Here is an 18,554-nt window from a genome sequence, read left to right as displayed (position 1 = left end):
CTTTCTGGGGGAGGCCGAAGAGAAGGGAGTTGCAGTAGTCAAGGCGGGAGGTGACGAGGCTGTGGACAAGAATAGCAGAGGTGTGGGGAGTGAGGGAGGGGCGGAGACGGTTGATATTACGTAAGTGAAAGTAAGCGGACCGGGTGACGTTATTGATGTGTGATTGGAAAGATAGAGTACTGTCGAGGATGACACCCAGACTCTTAACCTGAGGGGAGGGGGAAACAGGGGTGTCGTCAATGGAGAGTGAGAAACTGTCAACTTTAGATAAGGTGGATTTGGTGCCGATAAGAAGGATTTCGGTTTTATTGCTGTTTAATTTTAGAAAGTTTGAGGTGAACCAGGATTTTATTTCAGAAAGGCAGGAGGAGAGGGAGGGGGGTGGGAGTGTGGAATTCGGTTTGCAGGAGAGGTAGAGCTGGGTGTCATCCGCGAAGCAGTGGAAATGGATGTTAAATTTGCGGAGGATATGGCCAAGGGGGAGGAGGTAAGTGATGAAGAGGAGGGGCCCCAGGACAGAGCCCTGGGGCACACCTGTAGTGACTGGGGAGGGGACGGATGTGAAGGACTTGAGCTGAATGAACTGGGTGCGGCCTGTGAGGTAGGAGCAGAACCAGGAAAGGGGGGTGTGAGTGATGCCAATGGAGGAGAGTCTACTGAGGAGGATGGGGTGGGAGATAGTGTCGAAGGCCGCACTCAGGTCAAGGAGGATGAGGATGGAGAGTGAACCGGTGTCAGCTGCAGTGAGGAGATCGTTGGTGATTTTGATGAGGGCAGTTTCGGTGCTGTGACGGGGACGGAAACCAGATTGAAAAGGCTCGTAGAGGCTGTTGTGGGTGAGATGGGCGTGAAGTTGAAAAGAGACTATTTTTTAGAAGAACTTCCTATTGCAGAAACGTGGGGTTTAAGCACATCGACGGTATCACCTTTAAGTTCATCACCTTTGTTTACTAAACAAACTCCTTTATTAAAAAGTCATACTTTACTAACCCCAGATACCATAAAAGGTTTGTCTGATATATGATCTGATAAATGCAATGTCACTTCTAACGTAGATGTCAAATTCATTTTGCACATTCAGAACCTCTTGGGCCACCAGAAGAGCCACTTTTTGTAAACTAATTCAATAAAACTAATTTTAAATCATATTTATTGGGCAGTTTACTTGTATGTTGTTTATTGAATGTTGTACTATGTTTCATTCAAACTCACTACAACAACTGTGTCCTCCTTGAGAATCATATCAAACCGTCAGATGGACAGTTTCAACCATCAAGAAATGTTTCAGTTTCAGCTTGTTGATATGCAAGAGAGATATTTTGGTTTAAATGCCAGCTCCTTACTAGAAGTGGGAAAAGTAGGTAAAAACCACCATCTAGTGGCAAAAGCATCAAGTGTTCTGTCATATTGCTGCAGCAAATGAAGGGGACACAGTTTACAACTTAAACCTCTCCTATGTGAGAAGATTTTAACATTGTATAACACTGTTAGATTTGACACATTTATGACATTTGTTGTTTAAGAAAACAAATCATTACAAAGATATAAAAAAAAAATACCTCTACACTACCACAACATTATTACTAATACTTTGCTGCCATCCACAGGCTTCTACTTTTACTGAACCAGCTGCCCACTCTGCCCGGTGTCACCACTTCACAACACATCATTATCTGACACGACATGCAACGCTGATTTCCATTCTTTTTTGTAATTGATCTTTTAAAAGCTCAAGTGATGAGATAGATCTGAGATGACCAGCGTCAGAGGAAGGGTCTAAATGATACTGAAATTCTCACACACAGAGAAATACATTTAAAAATATGCACTAAGGCTATAATTCATCCACCACTAAGATATTAAAAGCATAGACCTAACACTAACACCAGAAGCAGTGGAAGCAGACGGCACTGATTCAGCCCATATTCTAACATTAGCTGCAGCCAAATGCATCTTGGTGTATGTTTGATGTTATAAAATATGCAGCTTTATATTCTTGTATTGCGTTCACATCGTTCACATCCTGCTTGAAAAAATAACATAAAACATCAAGAGAATTGCACTTTCATTTATTTTCATATTTTTGTAAAACAATCTCTAAACCATTTTAATTTTTATTTAAAATAAAATCCACTGATTTTCTGACCAAGTCAGAGAACTGTGTTGTCTCCTGCAGATGTGGTGAGGTTTTGTCATGTACTTTTCTCACTGTGGTAACTGATAGCAGCTGGGGTTACGACACAGTGTTACACACTGTAACCAAAACCCTGTTCATACATTCATCTCTCTTTTTAATCGAAATGGCAGCAGAGCTGCTGGTGAATGACCATCAGACTGTCACAGGATTGGTTCAGTAAAAGTACTTATGTTCATTTCAACTATGGAGATTGTAGAAATATAGCAAAAAACATGTTTAAGAGAAGTGAAATCCTGTGTTTATATGCAGAGAATATTGTCTGACTTGACTCTGCATTTACTAAACTGAGTCAGCATAAACGATGTCAGCTATAAAGTCATATTTAGTTTGCTTTGCAACATAATGCTGTTGTGACTCTGTGGCTTTGCAGAAATAGCTGTGGCTGTATTCTTATGTATTAAGTTCATGTTCATTTTATGAAAACACTGTAAACATTGTTTAAACATTAATTTACCTAAAAAAATACTGAACTCTTCATCAATGATGAAGATGAAGGATGATGGTAAGACCATGATAATAAAGTTAAATCTTTCATTTGTAATTTCAGTTGTCAGTTAAACTGTAGTAAATATTATATAGAAAAGAAAGTGGGCTACCATTAATTATAAATGGTACTGTATAGCATAGCACAAATACAATTCAGTATTGTGTCATTACTCTCGTGCACATGAGATAGTAAATCGTGGCCTCGTTTTAAATAATGGTCATAGATTCTCGAAGCTGCAGCTTCGCTCTCATCCTGATGGAGCTCAATTCTGCCACATAGGCACTTTGTACGTCTACTGCCCAAACTTTGCTGTGTTTTAGCCCAGACGCCCGGTCTACGTATAGACGGCAATTAGACTTCTATTAGCTGCAAAATGCTTGCTGGGTAATTCCGTGAGTGAAACCTTAAGAAGTCCAAACTGTGCAGTCGGCTGATGCACGGACATCTAAGTGACATAATGAAAATAGCCACTGCTCAGAAACTAGTTCCTGATGTCGACAGGCTGGTAAGAGCCAAAAGTGTCGGGTGCAAGTGAAAATGCGAGTGTACGGCATTCATCCGCGTTGTACGTCTTGTTTTGAAAGTGTGTCTGTATGTGCGGGGGGTAAGCCTTGGACAGCCTGTACTGATTTAACACCTGGTATTAACAATAATAGTAATGTCTTAATGACTTCACAGTAAACTGGTGAGAGGTGCCTCCTCCCCATCCAGCTCATCATCTGTGAGAGTGGAGGTGCGGACAGCTCCTCTCCTCAATCATACATAAACTAAGAGCAAACTGCACGGAGAAGAGAAACTTTATGCTTGTGTTTGTGCTTGATTATCATTAACACAATATGCTTTGGGAATTGGACCTTGAGACAGGCCTGACATAACCCAGCAAGCAAAAGCCATCATTTAAACAGATGGGCTCGATATAGGCCTGATTTAGTCTGGCTATGTGTAGCAAATTTCAGCCCGAATTTTAATGAAGTAGATTAGTTAGTTAGTACTGTTATGACATCAACGTGTCAGAAATACATTTTTGTTTAATCATTTTGTTAATTTGTTCATCAAAGCAATGAAAGGGTGATGAAAGTAATGACATAGCTTCATTTCTCAAAAATCATTTGGCAGTGGTATGTGAAATACGCTCCACACAAAGATGTAATTTCAACACATTTTATTTTACATACAAAAACCATAAACACCGCGCTTTATGGGCTGTGTGATGTTAATAATTACATTCAGAGACATCATAAAGGGAACAGTTTGGAACTTTTTCCACAGAAGAAGAAAAAAGAAGAGTGCGCATGCTCAGGTTCTTTGGCTGTGCAGCTCTGACTGTGAATGCTGAACGATCCCTGGATGCTGACGTAGTTCATTAATACCTAAGGGACATGTGATTAGACAAAGTGTCCGGTAGCCGACAGGGATAAGAGCTCAGCTTGAATACATGCATGCAGTGATGGAATCCCAGTCGATCCTTTTCTGCAACATTTTTTTGGGTTACTGTGATGCACTGCTCACTTACATAATCATTTTAAATGTAAATGTGTGTCAATGTGTGATGAATCTTGTGACAGAAGCAGGTGAAATCTGGTCCAAACACAAACGTTTAATCAAAGTCTTCAAATAGACGTCGACTGAATTATCACGGACAGCCCAAATTTTGTCGTGTATTAGCCCAGACGCCAGGTCTACGCAAAAGATATGAGAATTAAATGTGGTCTGTTAAAGCTGCAGTAGGTAGCTGTAATAATGAACTTAATCTGGCATTGTTAATACAAAGCCCTGAACGAGGACATGATACATCTCCTCTATTCCGTTGGTAAAGAAGCCTAAATAAACCCTAAAATATTACAGAAATAGAAAAGAGAACACCTTCCACTGACAGTTAAATATTTGATTATTATTACTTATGCATTGATGTAGTTGGAAGATGTGGAGTTCATTTTAAACTATTTTGTAATAGTTTTTTTATTATAGGAATGTTGTCACAATAATATAGAGTCTAGCAGGTTTGAATAAATATAAAAATGTGGGGTGCCAGTCAGAGTCAAGTCTGACAAATAACAAAAATAAAGAACAAAAATAGTTTCCTGGTAAGCTGGCGTTCCTCTCCTCCACTCAACAAACAACACATTAGCCTCTGACATACAGTATATAAAGATATGTCTGGGTTTTCCACTGCATGGTTATTTTGGGAGGGTGTGATTGGGTTATTGAATGATTGTGGCTGCTGACTGTGTGAATGAACACAAGGAATATTGGGCGGTGTTATTTGACCCAGATCGCTACAAGAGCTTAAAGGGACACCTTCCGATGTTTTGGTTTGCCCAACCTTTTGCCAAATCTGAACCATGACATGATGAATGGAGATCCTGATAATAGTTGCCAAGTTAAACAGAAAAAGCTTGTAAGCTGTTTTGACATTGCTTCTTGAAGATTCACAACCGAGAATAATTAAAAATCCTCCAGTAAGAACTGAGTCAGAATGACTAAAATCCATACGTTACCTAAACCTAAAAAGTTAATGGACTAAAACATGAGATACTTTCAGTATGGATGTTGTGGATGATTGAGTGGATATGACAGCCCGATATCATAAACCTATATCCATGTCCAAGTAATGCAGCTAAATCAAGTATATCTGGTTATCCACGCTGCAGTAACTGAAGGTGACAGGAGGATGTGATAAAGCTGTACACCAACTGTTGGCAAACACTTAGTTTTATATAAGCCCCACCACAGGAAAGGAATACCTTTAGGGAAGTGGTTAATAAATGGTACATTGGGGATTGCTTTAGTCAGTGAAACATGTTTGCTTTTCATGGTTTTTTTCATTATAAAAATGTATGTTGGTTAAAACTGTACTCAAACTAACATTTAATCTTTAGTTAAAACATAAGATCAGAGTAAATATTACATATATACACTAATTTACTGAGTAAGTACAACAATTTAGAATATGATACAAGCTCCCAAGTATTTTCGTACTATAGTTCAATTGAAACCTCTCCTTACATTTCAAATGTCATTGATATCACATAATTTGACCTCAGTGGCGTGAAAGGCGTCTTTGAGGTGCTTGTTTTTGTATGTTGGATGTGTTGACATATCACACTGTGACAATGCTTTTGACATCTGGGGAAAAGGAACCATGGTGACCGTCACATCAGGTAAAATAATTCATTTTGGTCTTGATAATGACAATTTGGTGATTACACAGTTAAATATAAGGTATTTTGACCTCAGTGGCTTGAAGGGAGTCTTTGAGGTGCTTGTTTTTGTATGTTGGATGTGTTCACATATCACACTGTGACGGTGCTTTTGACATCTGGGGAAAAGGAACGATGGTTACAGTCACATCAGGTAAGCCAAACACTTATTTTGTCTTTTTAATTTGTTTGTTTGATTTTGAAGCAGAATTAGGAAATCCAGTTTTGACTCCGTAAGTTAATGTATATCTGGAATACTGTATGTTAAAGGTGTTAAAATCCATAGACTCAATTTAAACTGAGCGGATCCAATTTCAAAGTTGGTAATTGCAGAGGCCAATGTAACTATCTAATAGGGTAGATTATTACAAAATCACACACTATGGAACATGTAGATGCTTGAGATCCAGGTTTTTGTATGCAGCGGTTAATTATTTGTTGAACTGTGACAACTGGGCTTTTGACTACTGGGGAAAAGGCACTATGGTCACTGTCACTTCAGGTAAGTGATTTTAATATGTTTGATTAGTGAATGAAACTCCCATTGATCCCATTACTAATGCAATTTCATCTTTTTTCATGTGGTCACAAGTGTTGAACAAGGATATCATAGCCAACAGTATTTTGTAGGCTGGCATAGAATCTCTGATAATATTAAAACTCCTGGCTGGTAGTTCTATGGACAGGTTTATATCTTACTTTGGTTTTGGCAACAGTTCAAATCAAACTGTTTGATGAGAAGTTATTATTAAGGGATATTACAGTAAAAAGTAAGTTTTCGTGTTAAGTCCTTATGACTTTCTGAACTGTGACAACTGGGGTGCTTTCGACTACTGGGGAAAAGGCACTATGGTAACGGTGTCATCAGGTAAGATTTGCACTGCTAAATCCCTTTTTAAGTTACATTTAAATTGCTAAAACCTCTAAAGATTTGGAGTGTCACAAAATGAAAGTGTTTTACTATAAGGGTAAAAAAAAAAAACCCATCTGTTCGCCGGTAAAAATTCTCTGAAGACACTGGTGAAGATTTATACTAAGTGTATTTTATTTCATTGGAAGAAAATATATGACAAAGCGAGCATTATTAAAAGTTAGAGTAGAGTAGAGTAGCTCTCAACGTTAGTAGACAGCCTTTTCAGACTAGTGGTTCAGTAATTTCAGCGCTGTGTTACTATGAAGCTTTTGACTACTGGGGAAAGGGTACAATGGTAACTGTTACATCAGGTAAGAATACTGTTTAATCTCAAACATATTTGCCTAATTTAAACAAAAGTTAAAGTTAACAAAATGATATGATGCCATAAACTCAGTACTGTATGTTTGTCAAATGTACAGCTACACTCCATTTAACTTTGAAAAAATAACAATGATTATCATCAAAGTTACGGACTAAAAGTTATCGACATTTATATTTTAAAAAGAGTAGACCACAAATGATATTACTGAGGGAGGCTAGTTCATCAAATAACATCTAAAGAAATGTGATAAGATAAAGATGTATGTACGGAGCGCACTTCTCTCATTCAACATATGAAAAGGTTAAGGTATTAAAATGTATCCTTGATTGCAATGCTTTGCTATGCTTTTGATGAAGTAAGCCAACTTCATTCCATTGTTAACTTATGTTTGATGAAAAATATCTTATTTTAAATGTTCACTTCACTTTTTTAACGGCATTTTTGTTTCTACTTTGTTAGCATGTGTTTCCAAGCCAACCGTGTATCCTCTGATACAATGTGATTCTGGGACTGGTGACCTGGTCACTCTTGGCTGCCTTGCCACTGGCTTCACACCGTCCTCAGTGACCTACACATGGAACAAACAGGGGTCTAACTTGCGGGAATTCACTCAGTATCCTCCAGTACTGAAAGACAATGTTTATACGGGAGTCAGTCAACTCAAAGTGAGCAGACAGGACTGGGACAACATGAAGCCCTTCCAATGTGTTGTGACAAATACAGCAGGAACAGGACAGGGGACATTCATCAAGCCACGTAAGTCTTGTGTTTAGTCATATATAAATGCCTTTATAGTAGTTGATTTGAAATTTAGCAGGTTAACATGGCAGAGCTGTTAACATATTTTAGCATTGTGAAACAATTTAAAAGGTTTTCAAATTGATTGTGATGACACAAAGCGTACATGTATTGCCAGTAGATAACAGTAGAATACAGTACCAAATACAGAAGATCCATTTCTTACGGTGCACTAATCAATAATAATAATACATTGATAAATGTTATTGGTGCAATGTGTCTCTACTAGTTGGTTTTATTACTGTGTTCTTTAGAGGTGTTATCAGAGGTAGACTAACCCCGTCATTGTACCTTTATCCTGAGCTGATATTTTGACGTTTGAACTAAAAGTAAAAGTGAGCCATCACTGTTGTAATTGTTTTACAATATACTCAATTATGAAGGAACGTGAACACAAAGGAGAGCACAAAAAATAATTTAGCTATTAAAAGGTTAGAGTGTTTCTAAGGTTTCTAATGTCATAATGAGCAGACCTGACCGGTTAACCAAACAGTGTGGTGGAATGAGAAGGTTGGCACTTTCTCGTGCACATACAGCTGCTGACTCAGTCTATATTATCTATTACTAATATTCTGCATGCCCTCTGCACCTGCTGAAGAACAAATTATTGTTGTGTGCTCTGCTTCTTTCCATCTATCTGCATAATCATAGTGATGCAGATAGATTGAACCTTTATGGTGATAATTAACGTTCAAGTTAACTCCATGTTTGCTTGCCTGAGCAGTCAATGTATATGCAGAAGCGAGCATCAGAGCTCTGCTGTTCAATTGTATTTTCCTCGAGTCCTTCTGCGCACTTTAAAAACAAGCTAAAGAGATCCTTTGAGTTTTATCAAACTACATGAACCTCTGCTTCTGCATATATATATTATATACACACACACACACACACACGCACACACATCCCCTGCTTGCGCATACATATATTTGTTTATATCTTTTTTTTTTTCAGATATGCCTTATCAGATACCAGATGTTAAAGTGTTTGTCTCATGTTATGAGGATCAGGAGGTTGCCTTCACCTGCATTGCCAGTGATTTTTCACCAAGTAATCAAAAAGATCAAATGGCTGAAAAATGAAGCACCAATAGCTGATGAAGCAAATGTGATGAAAAGCTCTTCTGCAGAGAAAAAGACAGCTAATGGACTGTACAGTGTTTACAGTGTTCTCAAAGTACCAGCCAGTGAATGGACTGAGAGCATTAATTATACATGCGAGTTTGAAGGGAAAGGTCAAAATGGTGCAACGTCCAATAGATCCACTGTGTCCTACAAACAGACGTCCTCTCCCTCTAGTAAGTAAATGAATACTAATTATTGAAACATTTTGTGTGAATTTCTATGGTTTATATTCTCATTGGTTTGCAGCCATTCCTGTCCAATAATGTTTCCCTTATTCCTCAGCCCCAAAGGTGACGGATGCAGTGAATTAGCTGCTGACGTAGTGATCAAAGACCCTTCACTGGAGGACTTGTTTTCAAAAGGAAAAGGAACAATAGTATGTGAAGTCAAGGTAAATACGCCATCAGTAGAAGAGGTACGTTGGGAGGACGAGGAAGGAACTGAAATCGCTAATGCCAAATCGAAGGACAAAAAAGGACGTGGAGGCCTTTACAGAGTACCACTCGAGATCACATTTGAGGACTGGACCCGGGGGATAAAACCCAGCTGTGTTGTTATTCATCCAGATTTACATGAACCGCTCAAGAAACCCTTTGAAAGGAATATTGGTAAGAAAACTGAAGGGCTGTCTTTATTTTTTCTAATCATGCCATCAAATCCAGTGATCTTTCTCAGCTGATTATGGAGCAGAGATTTTCTTCAGCACTGTATGTGTGGCAGGAGGTTTAATGTTTCTCTCATGCTTGCAGGAGGACCGACTCGGCGTCCTTCAGTGTTTATGCTGGCTCCAGTAGAACATACTAGACAAGAAATGGTGACCTTGACTTGCTATGTGAAAGACTTCTACCCTCGTGAGGTTTTGGTGTCTTGGCTTGTTGATGACGAGAAAGCAGATTCAACATACACGTTCCATACCACAGAGCCTGTAGAAAACCAAGGATCCTATTCGGCTTATGGCCAGTTATCGCTCAGCCTTGATCAGTGGAAACAGAGTGATGTAGTGTATAGCTGTGAAGTGTCCCACGAGTCTATGGCTCAACCAAACTCAACCAAAGCTATTGTCAGGTCCATTGGGTACAGAATGCATGAAGGGAACAACCTGGTCCACCTCAACATGTTTCGACACATGCCAATACTGCCTTTTTAAAATGCGTTGTTGTCTATTGAATTAACTGACCGAACAACTGTTTAAATCTGGTCTTACCTCGAAGGTTATAAAGTATATAACCCTACAAAAAATGACTCAAATACTTTTGAAATCCAAAAACCAACATTTAGCTTTGAACGTTTTACTTAAACTATGAAGGTCATAATTATGAAGATGTCAGACAAGCACTCATTGTGATATTTTATTATACAGTAATGTAGGCCTAACTGGAAAAGCAGGACTTTGATTACTTTGGTGCATTTTCACTCAACATTTGTTTTCTTTGTCTTCACAGGTTAAATGAAACAAGGTGAACTTTCTGTAAGACTTATTTTGTCTGCCTTTTTTTCATTAACTTCAGAGTCATTATTAAGAGTATTGTGTAAGTATTTTCCTTTGTTTTAATTACAAAAGCTTTATGTCTGCTGAACAAAAATGTTTAAATGTCATTAACCATTGATGTTGATCCATTTTTTGCTTTTCCATTTAATTGTTCATACTATCTATTGTCTAAATGTCTATTTCACCAAAACATTTTTTAATACGTAACACTTATTTCTTGTTATTGACATTTTAATTGTTTTATCATGTTATTTATTGCATTACTCTGTTTATCATCTCCATTGCATCTGCAAAAGACAAAAGTTCTCGGTTCTATTATTAAGAGACTTAAACCTTCAGCAGGTCCTGACAAGCAATGCAAAAACTATAGTGCATGTACACTGACATGAGCTGACATGAGATATTTAAATGTGCACTCTGTTTCTCTTACTGGCATAACCCCACCTCACACCTGGAGTCTGTGATGCACCGTTGCTCATAACTTTGTTTCACTTCTGTAATTTGGTACTTTACTAGGGGCGGCTGTGGCTCAGTGCTAGAGCCGGTCGTCTTTCAAACGGAAGGTCGGAGGTTCGATCCCCAGCTCCCTCACGCTCAGGTCGAAGTGTCCTAAATTGCTCCCGGTGGCATAGCCAACGGGTATGAATGTGATATCTGATCGACAGTTGGGCACTTTACGTAGCAGTCCTGCCATCAGTGTGTGTGAATGGTTGAATGTGAAATGTAGTGTAAAAGCAGCTTTGAGTGGTCGCAAAGACTAGAAAAGCACACAAGTACAGTCCATTTACTTTAGTGGGAGCTGGGTGTTACTCAATGCTTCCGCCTGCTGCTTGCCCTGATCACTCTACCCTGTCATGCTGCAACATCTGTGCAACAGACTTCCAGCCTTCTCTCCACCTAACTTTTAGGACACTCACCATCTAGCCTAGACACAAAGGTATTACCATTTACAATTCAGGCCCACATAATGTAAAGGTATGTACAACTGCTGATATGATATCAGCTCATTTTTTATAAATAAACATCTAATAGTTAGAAAGAAGCAAGCAAAGGTAAAATAATACTCTCTCTCTCTCTCAGGACCGCAGGTTCTATCTCCAAACATCAATAAAATCAGCAATAAAAAAAGGTCATAACTTTCTTCAAGGATAGGCTTATACTGCAGTACATTGTTCTCACAATACCAACACCCCTGTGTTACTTAGATTGTCCACAAGAGTGAGACAAAGCTCCACGTACAGCAATGTTGAGCTGCATCCTCTGTGAAACACCAGTTGGGTAGACATTTGATGATTCTGAACTGGACTTGCTAAATGCTAAGACACAGAGGTACATTCACTTGAAGAACAGAGACTGTTTTTCTAACCATTTCTGTTCCTCCATACATACACATGCAGAGTTACTGTCAATGTGTGCACATTCTGTCTTTGAGGTAGAACTGCTTGTTTGTATTGTTTATAGATGCCGATGGTCTCTTTTCCCATTCCCAGTGGAGTGTAGTGCTTTCAGTCTCTTTTCTGCTGCGTCACCATCTGACGTCACAAACGTGCCGGGGACAGGGTTAGTAAAGGTTTTTATTGTACCTATTACTCAGTCTATTTATCAAACTCGGCACCCACAACTTGGAACGATGTTCGAGCGCTGCTTGGAAGGAGACGGGCGGAAATTGTAGCTGAGTTGACAAGGAGTCACAGAAGTTACCGACGTAGCATGGCATTGCGCCTGAAAGGGGGCGGAGATTAGCGTGTCAACATGGTTTTTGTGTTCCCATCAATGCCGATTGGAGACGAGGCGATAATTACCCGGGTCTACTGCAGAGTCATTTGACCCGGGTCTGAATGTTGATTGTAGCCTTTCCCATTAAGAAAAAAAGATGAGTGTTCCCGGGTGTTAGAGGGTTTTTCGACCAGTGGGGAAAGGGCTTGAGAGAGAGTGTTCAAACATGGTTAGATTAACGTAAGTGGTCCATTCAGGAGACAGGGACTCATATTGGCCCCCGAGCCCACCTTGAGGCACAGATCTTATTCAACATTAAACAGAGCTGAATAAAATTCCAACAAGGTCTTCCACAACATCTATACTTTGATGTTACAAGGGTGATTCCTTTCTTCCTAAACCCTCATTTACAAAAAAACATTGAGATTTCAATTATTTTCATTTTTGGAAATAATATAGTGTAATTATAGTTAATTATAGTGTAATAGTGTGATTAAAAAGCACCTGTAAAGTGCCTTTGAGTGTCATGAAAAGCGCAATATAAATAAAATGTATTATTATTTTAAAATTAAACTGAAATTTAATAAGTGAGCCACTTGTCCCAAACAGTCAAAAAGTACATTTCTATCTGATGCTACTTCAACAGACAACCATAACAATATTGTACCGACAAAAATTGTGACAACTTCAAATCTTCAATACAAAAACAAAAAGACACTTCACCCGTCATAGCTGCAAATGCACAGGTGTTACTCATAAAACTGATAGCTGTTTTATCAGTGTCCCAGTGAGCTGTGATAAAAGAGTCTTTGCTACGTCTTAACTTAAGGATGAGCTCTGTCTCCTCTTGGACCCTTTAACAATATAATGTGATTAAAATGTTTGAAATGCCCCACAGCATCAATGGAGGCATAGCAAATCAGTTCATGCAAATGCAATCTCGGATCCCATTGGCTACAGTCTGACGATGATATAGTCTCTGGGCACACCTGTTAACATGCCGGAGCAAGTACCCAGCGGTTAGCAATAAACAACTTCCTTTTCTGCCTGCTGCATTGTATACAGAAAAAGAAAGCGTTTTTCTTGCTCTTTACTTTAATTAACGGGTTTTGCCTTTGCCGAAATTTCAGCGTCATGATGCGGATTAGTAAGTAGTAAACATGAAGCTTTGTCAGGTCTGTCCTCAAGAGGAAACTACTTTTACAATGCTGGTTTGTTGAACGGAGGTCGGATTGATCATTTCTTATGCATTTAAAGAAGTCGGGAAATCTAAACACTGAACGGCTTTTGTGACACCGTGTCAGGAAATGTAACTCAAGTTGAATCTTGATCTAGATGTATCTTTAGCTGTTAGCATGATGTCTGTTTATAAAGATTAATAAAACACTAAATCATCGCCAGACAGCCGCTGATGGGAGCCGGGATGTCATCTGCCTGCTTTTGCTCTCCACACGGACTGTTTTTCCTGCATACGCAGCAGCCTGCTGATATGTGATTGGTCACAGCCTACAGATTAATGCAAATATTGGGTCTGTGGGTAACATGAGCTTTTAAAAAGTATGACATATACATGTATATTGACAATATGTTTATACTGATGACATGTTGGCACTGCAGTAAATATTGTTTGAGAAACTGACCTTGCTTGTTTTGTTCATCTTCTCGTTCTTCGGTGGAAAAAAGCAGCCAGAGTGTTAAGTTTATTACTGCCACCAAACCATGGATGCATGTTCTTCCTGGAGTGACCTTTGTTGTTACTCACTCCTGCAGTCCTTCCAGGGTGGATCGAGCAAAGTTCCCTTCAGTTTTTCAGACAAAAGGAACTACACTTGTTGGCTGCGGGGATACCCCAACTCATGGGAGTAGACACATGAAAGGCATCTTATGTGAAGTCTGCAGAAAGTTTGCTCTGAGGCCTTCGTGGAATGGATGAAATGTGGATTTGGAGAGCATTTCAGAATGTGTCCAAAGTGAAGAGACATTTACGAGACAGAACTGAAGAATGTCATTCAGGTTTACTAAAAAAATAAATCACACCGACACATTACTGCTTATGTTGGCATTAGAGTATTTGTCAACTAGCTACCATGCATTTTGGCCTGCAGGCAGATAGCATTGTTGACTATTATAGACTCATTACACTCTATTTAAACAGTTTTACTCAGACCCTAAACATTACATGTAGAACCGTGCGCATGCTCTCATTTGAAGGACATTAAAATAAATCCAAATCAATCTCTAAATCTAATCTTGTTTTATTAACATGTTACATGATATTTTAATTGCAGGACTTCAGAGAGTTTTTCAGTGATCATCATCATTAAAGTGCTCAAACATACTTCCTGTTTCTCACTAAAGTTACTTTCTCTGTAGTTTCCTCGTGAGTGTGAAATCTAATCAAACCAGCATTACTGTGACTCACATTCATTCAATTATCTGGCAGTGATAGAAATTCCACTGATTGACTCAATGTTGGGATCTTTTTTCATCTCATTCAGCTGAATCTGAAATTCACATTCAACCTGAAAATCAACATTAATATAGAAAGTTGTTTTTTCTCTTATGAAGAAAAATAATGTGTGTGTGTTTTTACTGTGAAGCAATGTTTACAGATGATGGACAAAGACTGTTTCTGTTTGACACTATGTTGATTAAATTCTCTGTATTTGAGGTGAAACTGTGTCCACATATCTTCAAACAGTCCTTTACTGTCCTTTGAACAACAATCACAGTGAGGCAGTCATGGCAATAAATCTAAATATTCAGGCTCCATTCATCAATGAGTTTATCACATAACAGAAATGTATTGTGTCCCTATGGCGTCAAAAACGAGGAAACAACACATTATTCTATAATTCTTCATAGACACTCAAAACAGTCATGTGATGAGTAGGAGAAACTTCTGTCCAGTTTAGTAAATATGAGGACTTAACCCTGAAATCTATGTGGTTAAAAACATTGAAAAACCTTCGACTGTCTCTGATTGCACTGAAACGTTTGTTCATTTTATAGAGTCACAAAGAAAAGAAGGGTTTCTGTTCATGTGTCAGAGAATGAGAAAACTGTAGATCTGCATTTATTACATGAAGTCTGTGGTTGTTATATTTTCTATTCAATTCTGAATAAAGTTATAAGAAGAAGAAACTGGATCAATAATGACAAAAAATGTGACAGAGAGAGAGAGAGAGAGAGAGAGAGAGAGAGAGAGAGAGAGAGAGAGAGAGACAGAGAGAGAGAGAGAGAGAGACAGAGAGAGAGACAGAGAGAGAGAGAAGAGAGAGAGAGAGAGAGAGAAAGAGAGAGAGAGAGAGACAGACAGACAGAGAGAGACAGACAGAGAGAGAGAGAGAGAGAGACAGAGAGAGAGAGAAGAGAGAGAGAGACAGAGAGAGAGAAGAGAGAGACAGAGAGAGAGAGAGAGAGACACCATCATCCTCTCAGAAAAGAAATTCATGCAAACTGTGATGTCTTCCTCCTCTACTTATGTGACTGCAGAGAGGAGGACAGAGAACAGTGGACACACAGTTTAACATGATGGACTACAGGACAGGACTGCTGCTGTTAACTGTCTGCTGGGCAGGTGAAGATCATCACTATATTCATGTTACATAGCGTATATATCTGTCAGCAGCTGATTTCACTTGATGTTTTTATCCTCTCTCCAGGTGTTGATGGTCAGACTCTGACACAATCTGAACCAGTGGTTAAACGTCCTGGAGAATCCCACAGTCTGACCTGTTACGCCTATGGATTAGACTTCAGCATCTACTGGATGGCCTGGGTCAGACAGGCTCCTGGAAAAGGACTGGAGTGGATCGCTGCTATAAACCCTGGTAGTAGCAGCAAACTCTACTCTCAGCCAGTTCAAGGCCGGTTCACCGTCTCCAGAGACGACAGCAGACGGCAGCTGCATCTGCAGATGAACAGTCTGAAGACTCAAGACACTGCTGTGTATTACTGTGCCAGAGACACACAGTGACTGGAGGAGGCTGAGCAGCTGTACAAAATCCTACAGGACTCATCTTTACTGCACTAGGAAACAGTTTAATACTAATATAACATATTTCATTAAACTGGCCTTGTAGAACATCACCAACAATAACCTTTAATCTCATAACTTAAAAGCTGCTTTTGAAAAGAAACTCTGCCGTTCATTATTGTGCCACTCGTGGACTGAGTTACAGTACTGCCATTAAATATATATTGAGATCAATGTAAAAAGTAATAATAATAATATTAACTTTATTTATATAGCACCTTTAAAAACAAGAGTTTACAAAGTGCTTTGACAGCCAATCAAACAAAGTAAAGCAGAGAACAAGCAGATCATAAAACCAGCAAATCACAAAACCAGCAACTCACTCAGGACCAGCAAATCACACAACAAGCAAAGCACAAAACCCAATACCCAATAGGCAGCAGGAGAACCCACACAACCAAGACCAAGGGGACGAAGCAGGAAGAAGTAGAAAGAGTTAATACAATAAAATAAAATACCTAAAAGAGATAAAGAAAGGAAATAATGCAAAAAGAAATAACAGCTGTAAAAGCAATAGGAGAGATAGAAACCAGTAAAAGGCAAAAAACAACAAAAGAGCTAAAACAATACAAGCAATAAAAAGGAATCAAATCAGTCAAGCATGAAAGAGATTAAAGAAATAAAAGCAATAAAGGAGATAAAGGATCAATAAAAACAGAGAAAGAAGGAAAAGTAAGAATAAGGTGAAATAACATTTAAAAAACATAAATAAGAGCCAATAAGAAGACGTGTACATCCAATCTATTTCAAAGGATTCAGAGCTTAACTTCAGTCAACAAAGTGTTTTTAATGTAGAGAACAGAAGTTCAAAGGGCACACTCGTGACACTCAGATATCTAAATCATCATCATTAATATCATCATCATTAATATCAACAATAATCATCTGTCCATCCATCCTTTTATTCTTCAGCTTCTTCTCCCTGTTCACTGTCAGGTCAGTGTTGGAGTGTGTTTAAGCACGCTCTAGCTGAGAGGCAGTGAAATCTCCTGACAGGTGAACAGATGAACAGCAAAGAGATTCAAACACAACCATCTTGTTTCTGTTTCTTCTACAGAACGATGAAACTGAAAACAGTTACAGTCCCTCCTTTAAAACTGCTGAGGGCAGACAAGGACTGACTGTATTCAGTGCTGATCACAGTAATGGCCTCCATGGAACGAGCTGTATGTACAAGTAATGGCCCTGAGGAAAACACTGACAGTTTAACACAGTTAACACCCTCAAACATCCTCTGAGTGTCTGTGATGCTTTCCTCATCCTGTCAACACACATGTATTTAGGTAAAATGGCTTTTGGAATCCTTTCAGGTGACAATATGTGTGAATGTGTTTGTCTCGTGTTTCAACTTGCTTGTTGAGAATGCAATGAGAAAAGTCCAGTCACCATGAAAAAGACAAAGTGGTTTGGAAGCTTGAAAGAATCCTGGTACCGCTCTACAAACAAAGTTGTGTCTCACGTCAGGCTATAAAACTCATTAGTGCAACGTGTCATTAATAAATGAAAGGGGTTATATGTTGCTTCTACTGTCTGTCTGTCTGTCTGCTGAAATCTGGCACCAAAGACTCGATCCATTCAGTTTGATTTATCGTGCACGTCTTGTCCAACCAGCCCTGAAACCTCCAATAAAAAACAACATGGAAATATGAGGCTAAATCTTCATGCTTCTATTTTCAGCTCTGTGAGGCGGAGTCAATGCAAATCTACATCTCTTCCATCGTTATTAATCTCACTGCAAACTGAGGACAAACCAATCCACCAACCAGACATACAAACACATTTTCACAATGACTTTAGCTGCATGTGTGACGTTTCTCCTGCTATCATCAATGTCTGGTAAATACATACTTATCCTCTTGTCTTTGTATGTGTTGGGGTTTATGTGTGGCTCTGCTCTGATCAGTCTCTTCTTTCCACAGTTGTTTGCAGTCAGACTCTGACTGAGTCTGAACCAGTGGTAAAGCGGCGAGGAGAATCCCACAAACTCACCTGTACATACTCAGGAATATCAGATGGAGATGCTGCTATCAGCTGGATCAGACAAGCTGAAGGGAAAGGACTGGAGTGGGTTGCCCACATTTCTGCTCCGAGTGGCAGCGCTAAAGCTTATTCCACATCAGTCCAGAATCGTTGGAGTAGACACATGAAAGGCATCTTATGTGAAGTCTGCAGAAAGTTTGCTCTGAGGCCTTCGTGGAATGGATGAAATGTGGATTTGGAGAGCATTTCTTTGTTGCAGAAGAACAGTGGTAGAAATTCACGGTGGGAA

The 18,554-nt window shown here is 39.1% G+C and overlaps 1 pseudogene and 1 gene segment (V, D, J or C); both read left to right on the top strand.

Moving 5' to 3' along the window:
* Positions 1-10,188, top strand: part of LOC138602599 (immunoglobulin gamma-1 heavy chain-like) — a 31,299-nt pseudogene extending 21,111 nt beyond the window's left edge.
* A 3,055-nt stretch (positions 10,189-13,243) lies between these two features.
* LOC138602598 (immunoglobulin heavy variable 3-7-like) lies at positions 13,244-16,225 on the top strand. The segment is given in 2 exon segments: positions 13,244-13,255; positions 15,926-16,225. Coding segments are annotated over 2 exon segments (312 nt in total).
* Positions 16,226-18,554: the final 2,329 nt, after the last annotated feature.

Source organism: Semicossyphus pulcher, unplaced genomic scaffold (assembly GCF_022749685.1).
Source record: "Semicossyphus pulcher isolate SPU_LCO1_2020_fin unplaced genomic scaffold, fSemPul1.0.p SCAF_23, whole genome shotgun sequence".
NCBI classification, from domain to species: domain Eukaryota; kingdom Metazoa; phylum Chordata; class Actinopteri; order Labriformes; family Labridae; genus Semicossyphus; species Semicossyphus pulcher.
The sequence above is the reverse complement of the archived record's forward strand: the minus strand, read 5'-3'. Positions and strand labels throughout refer to the sequence as shown.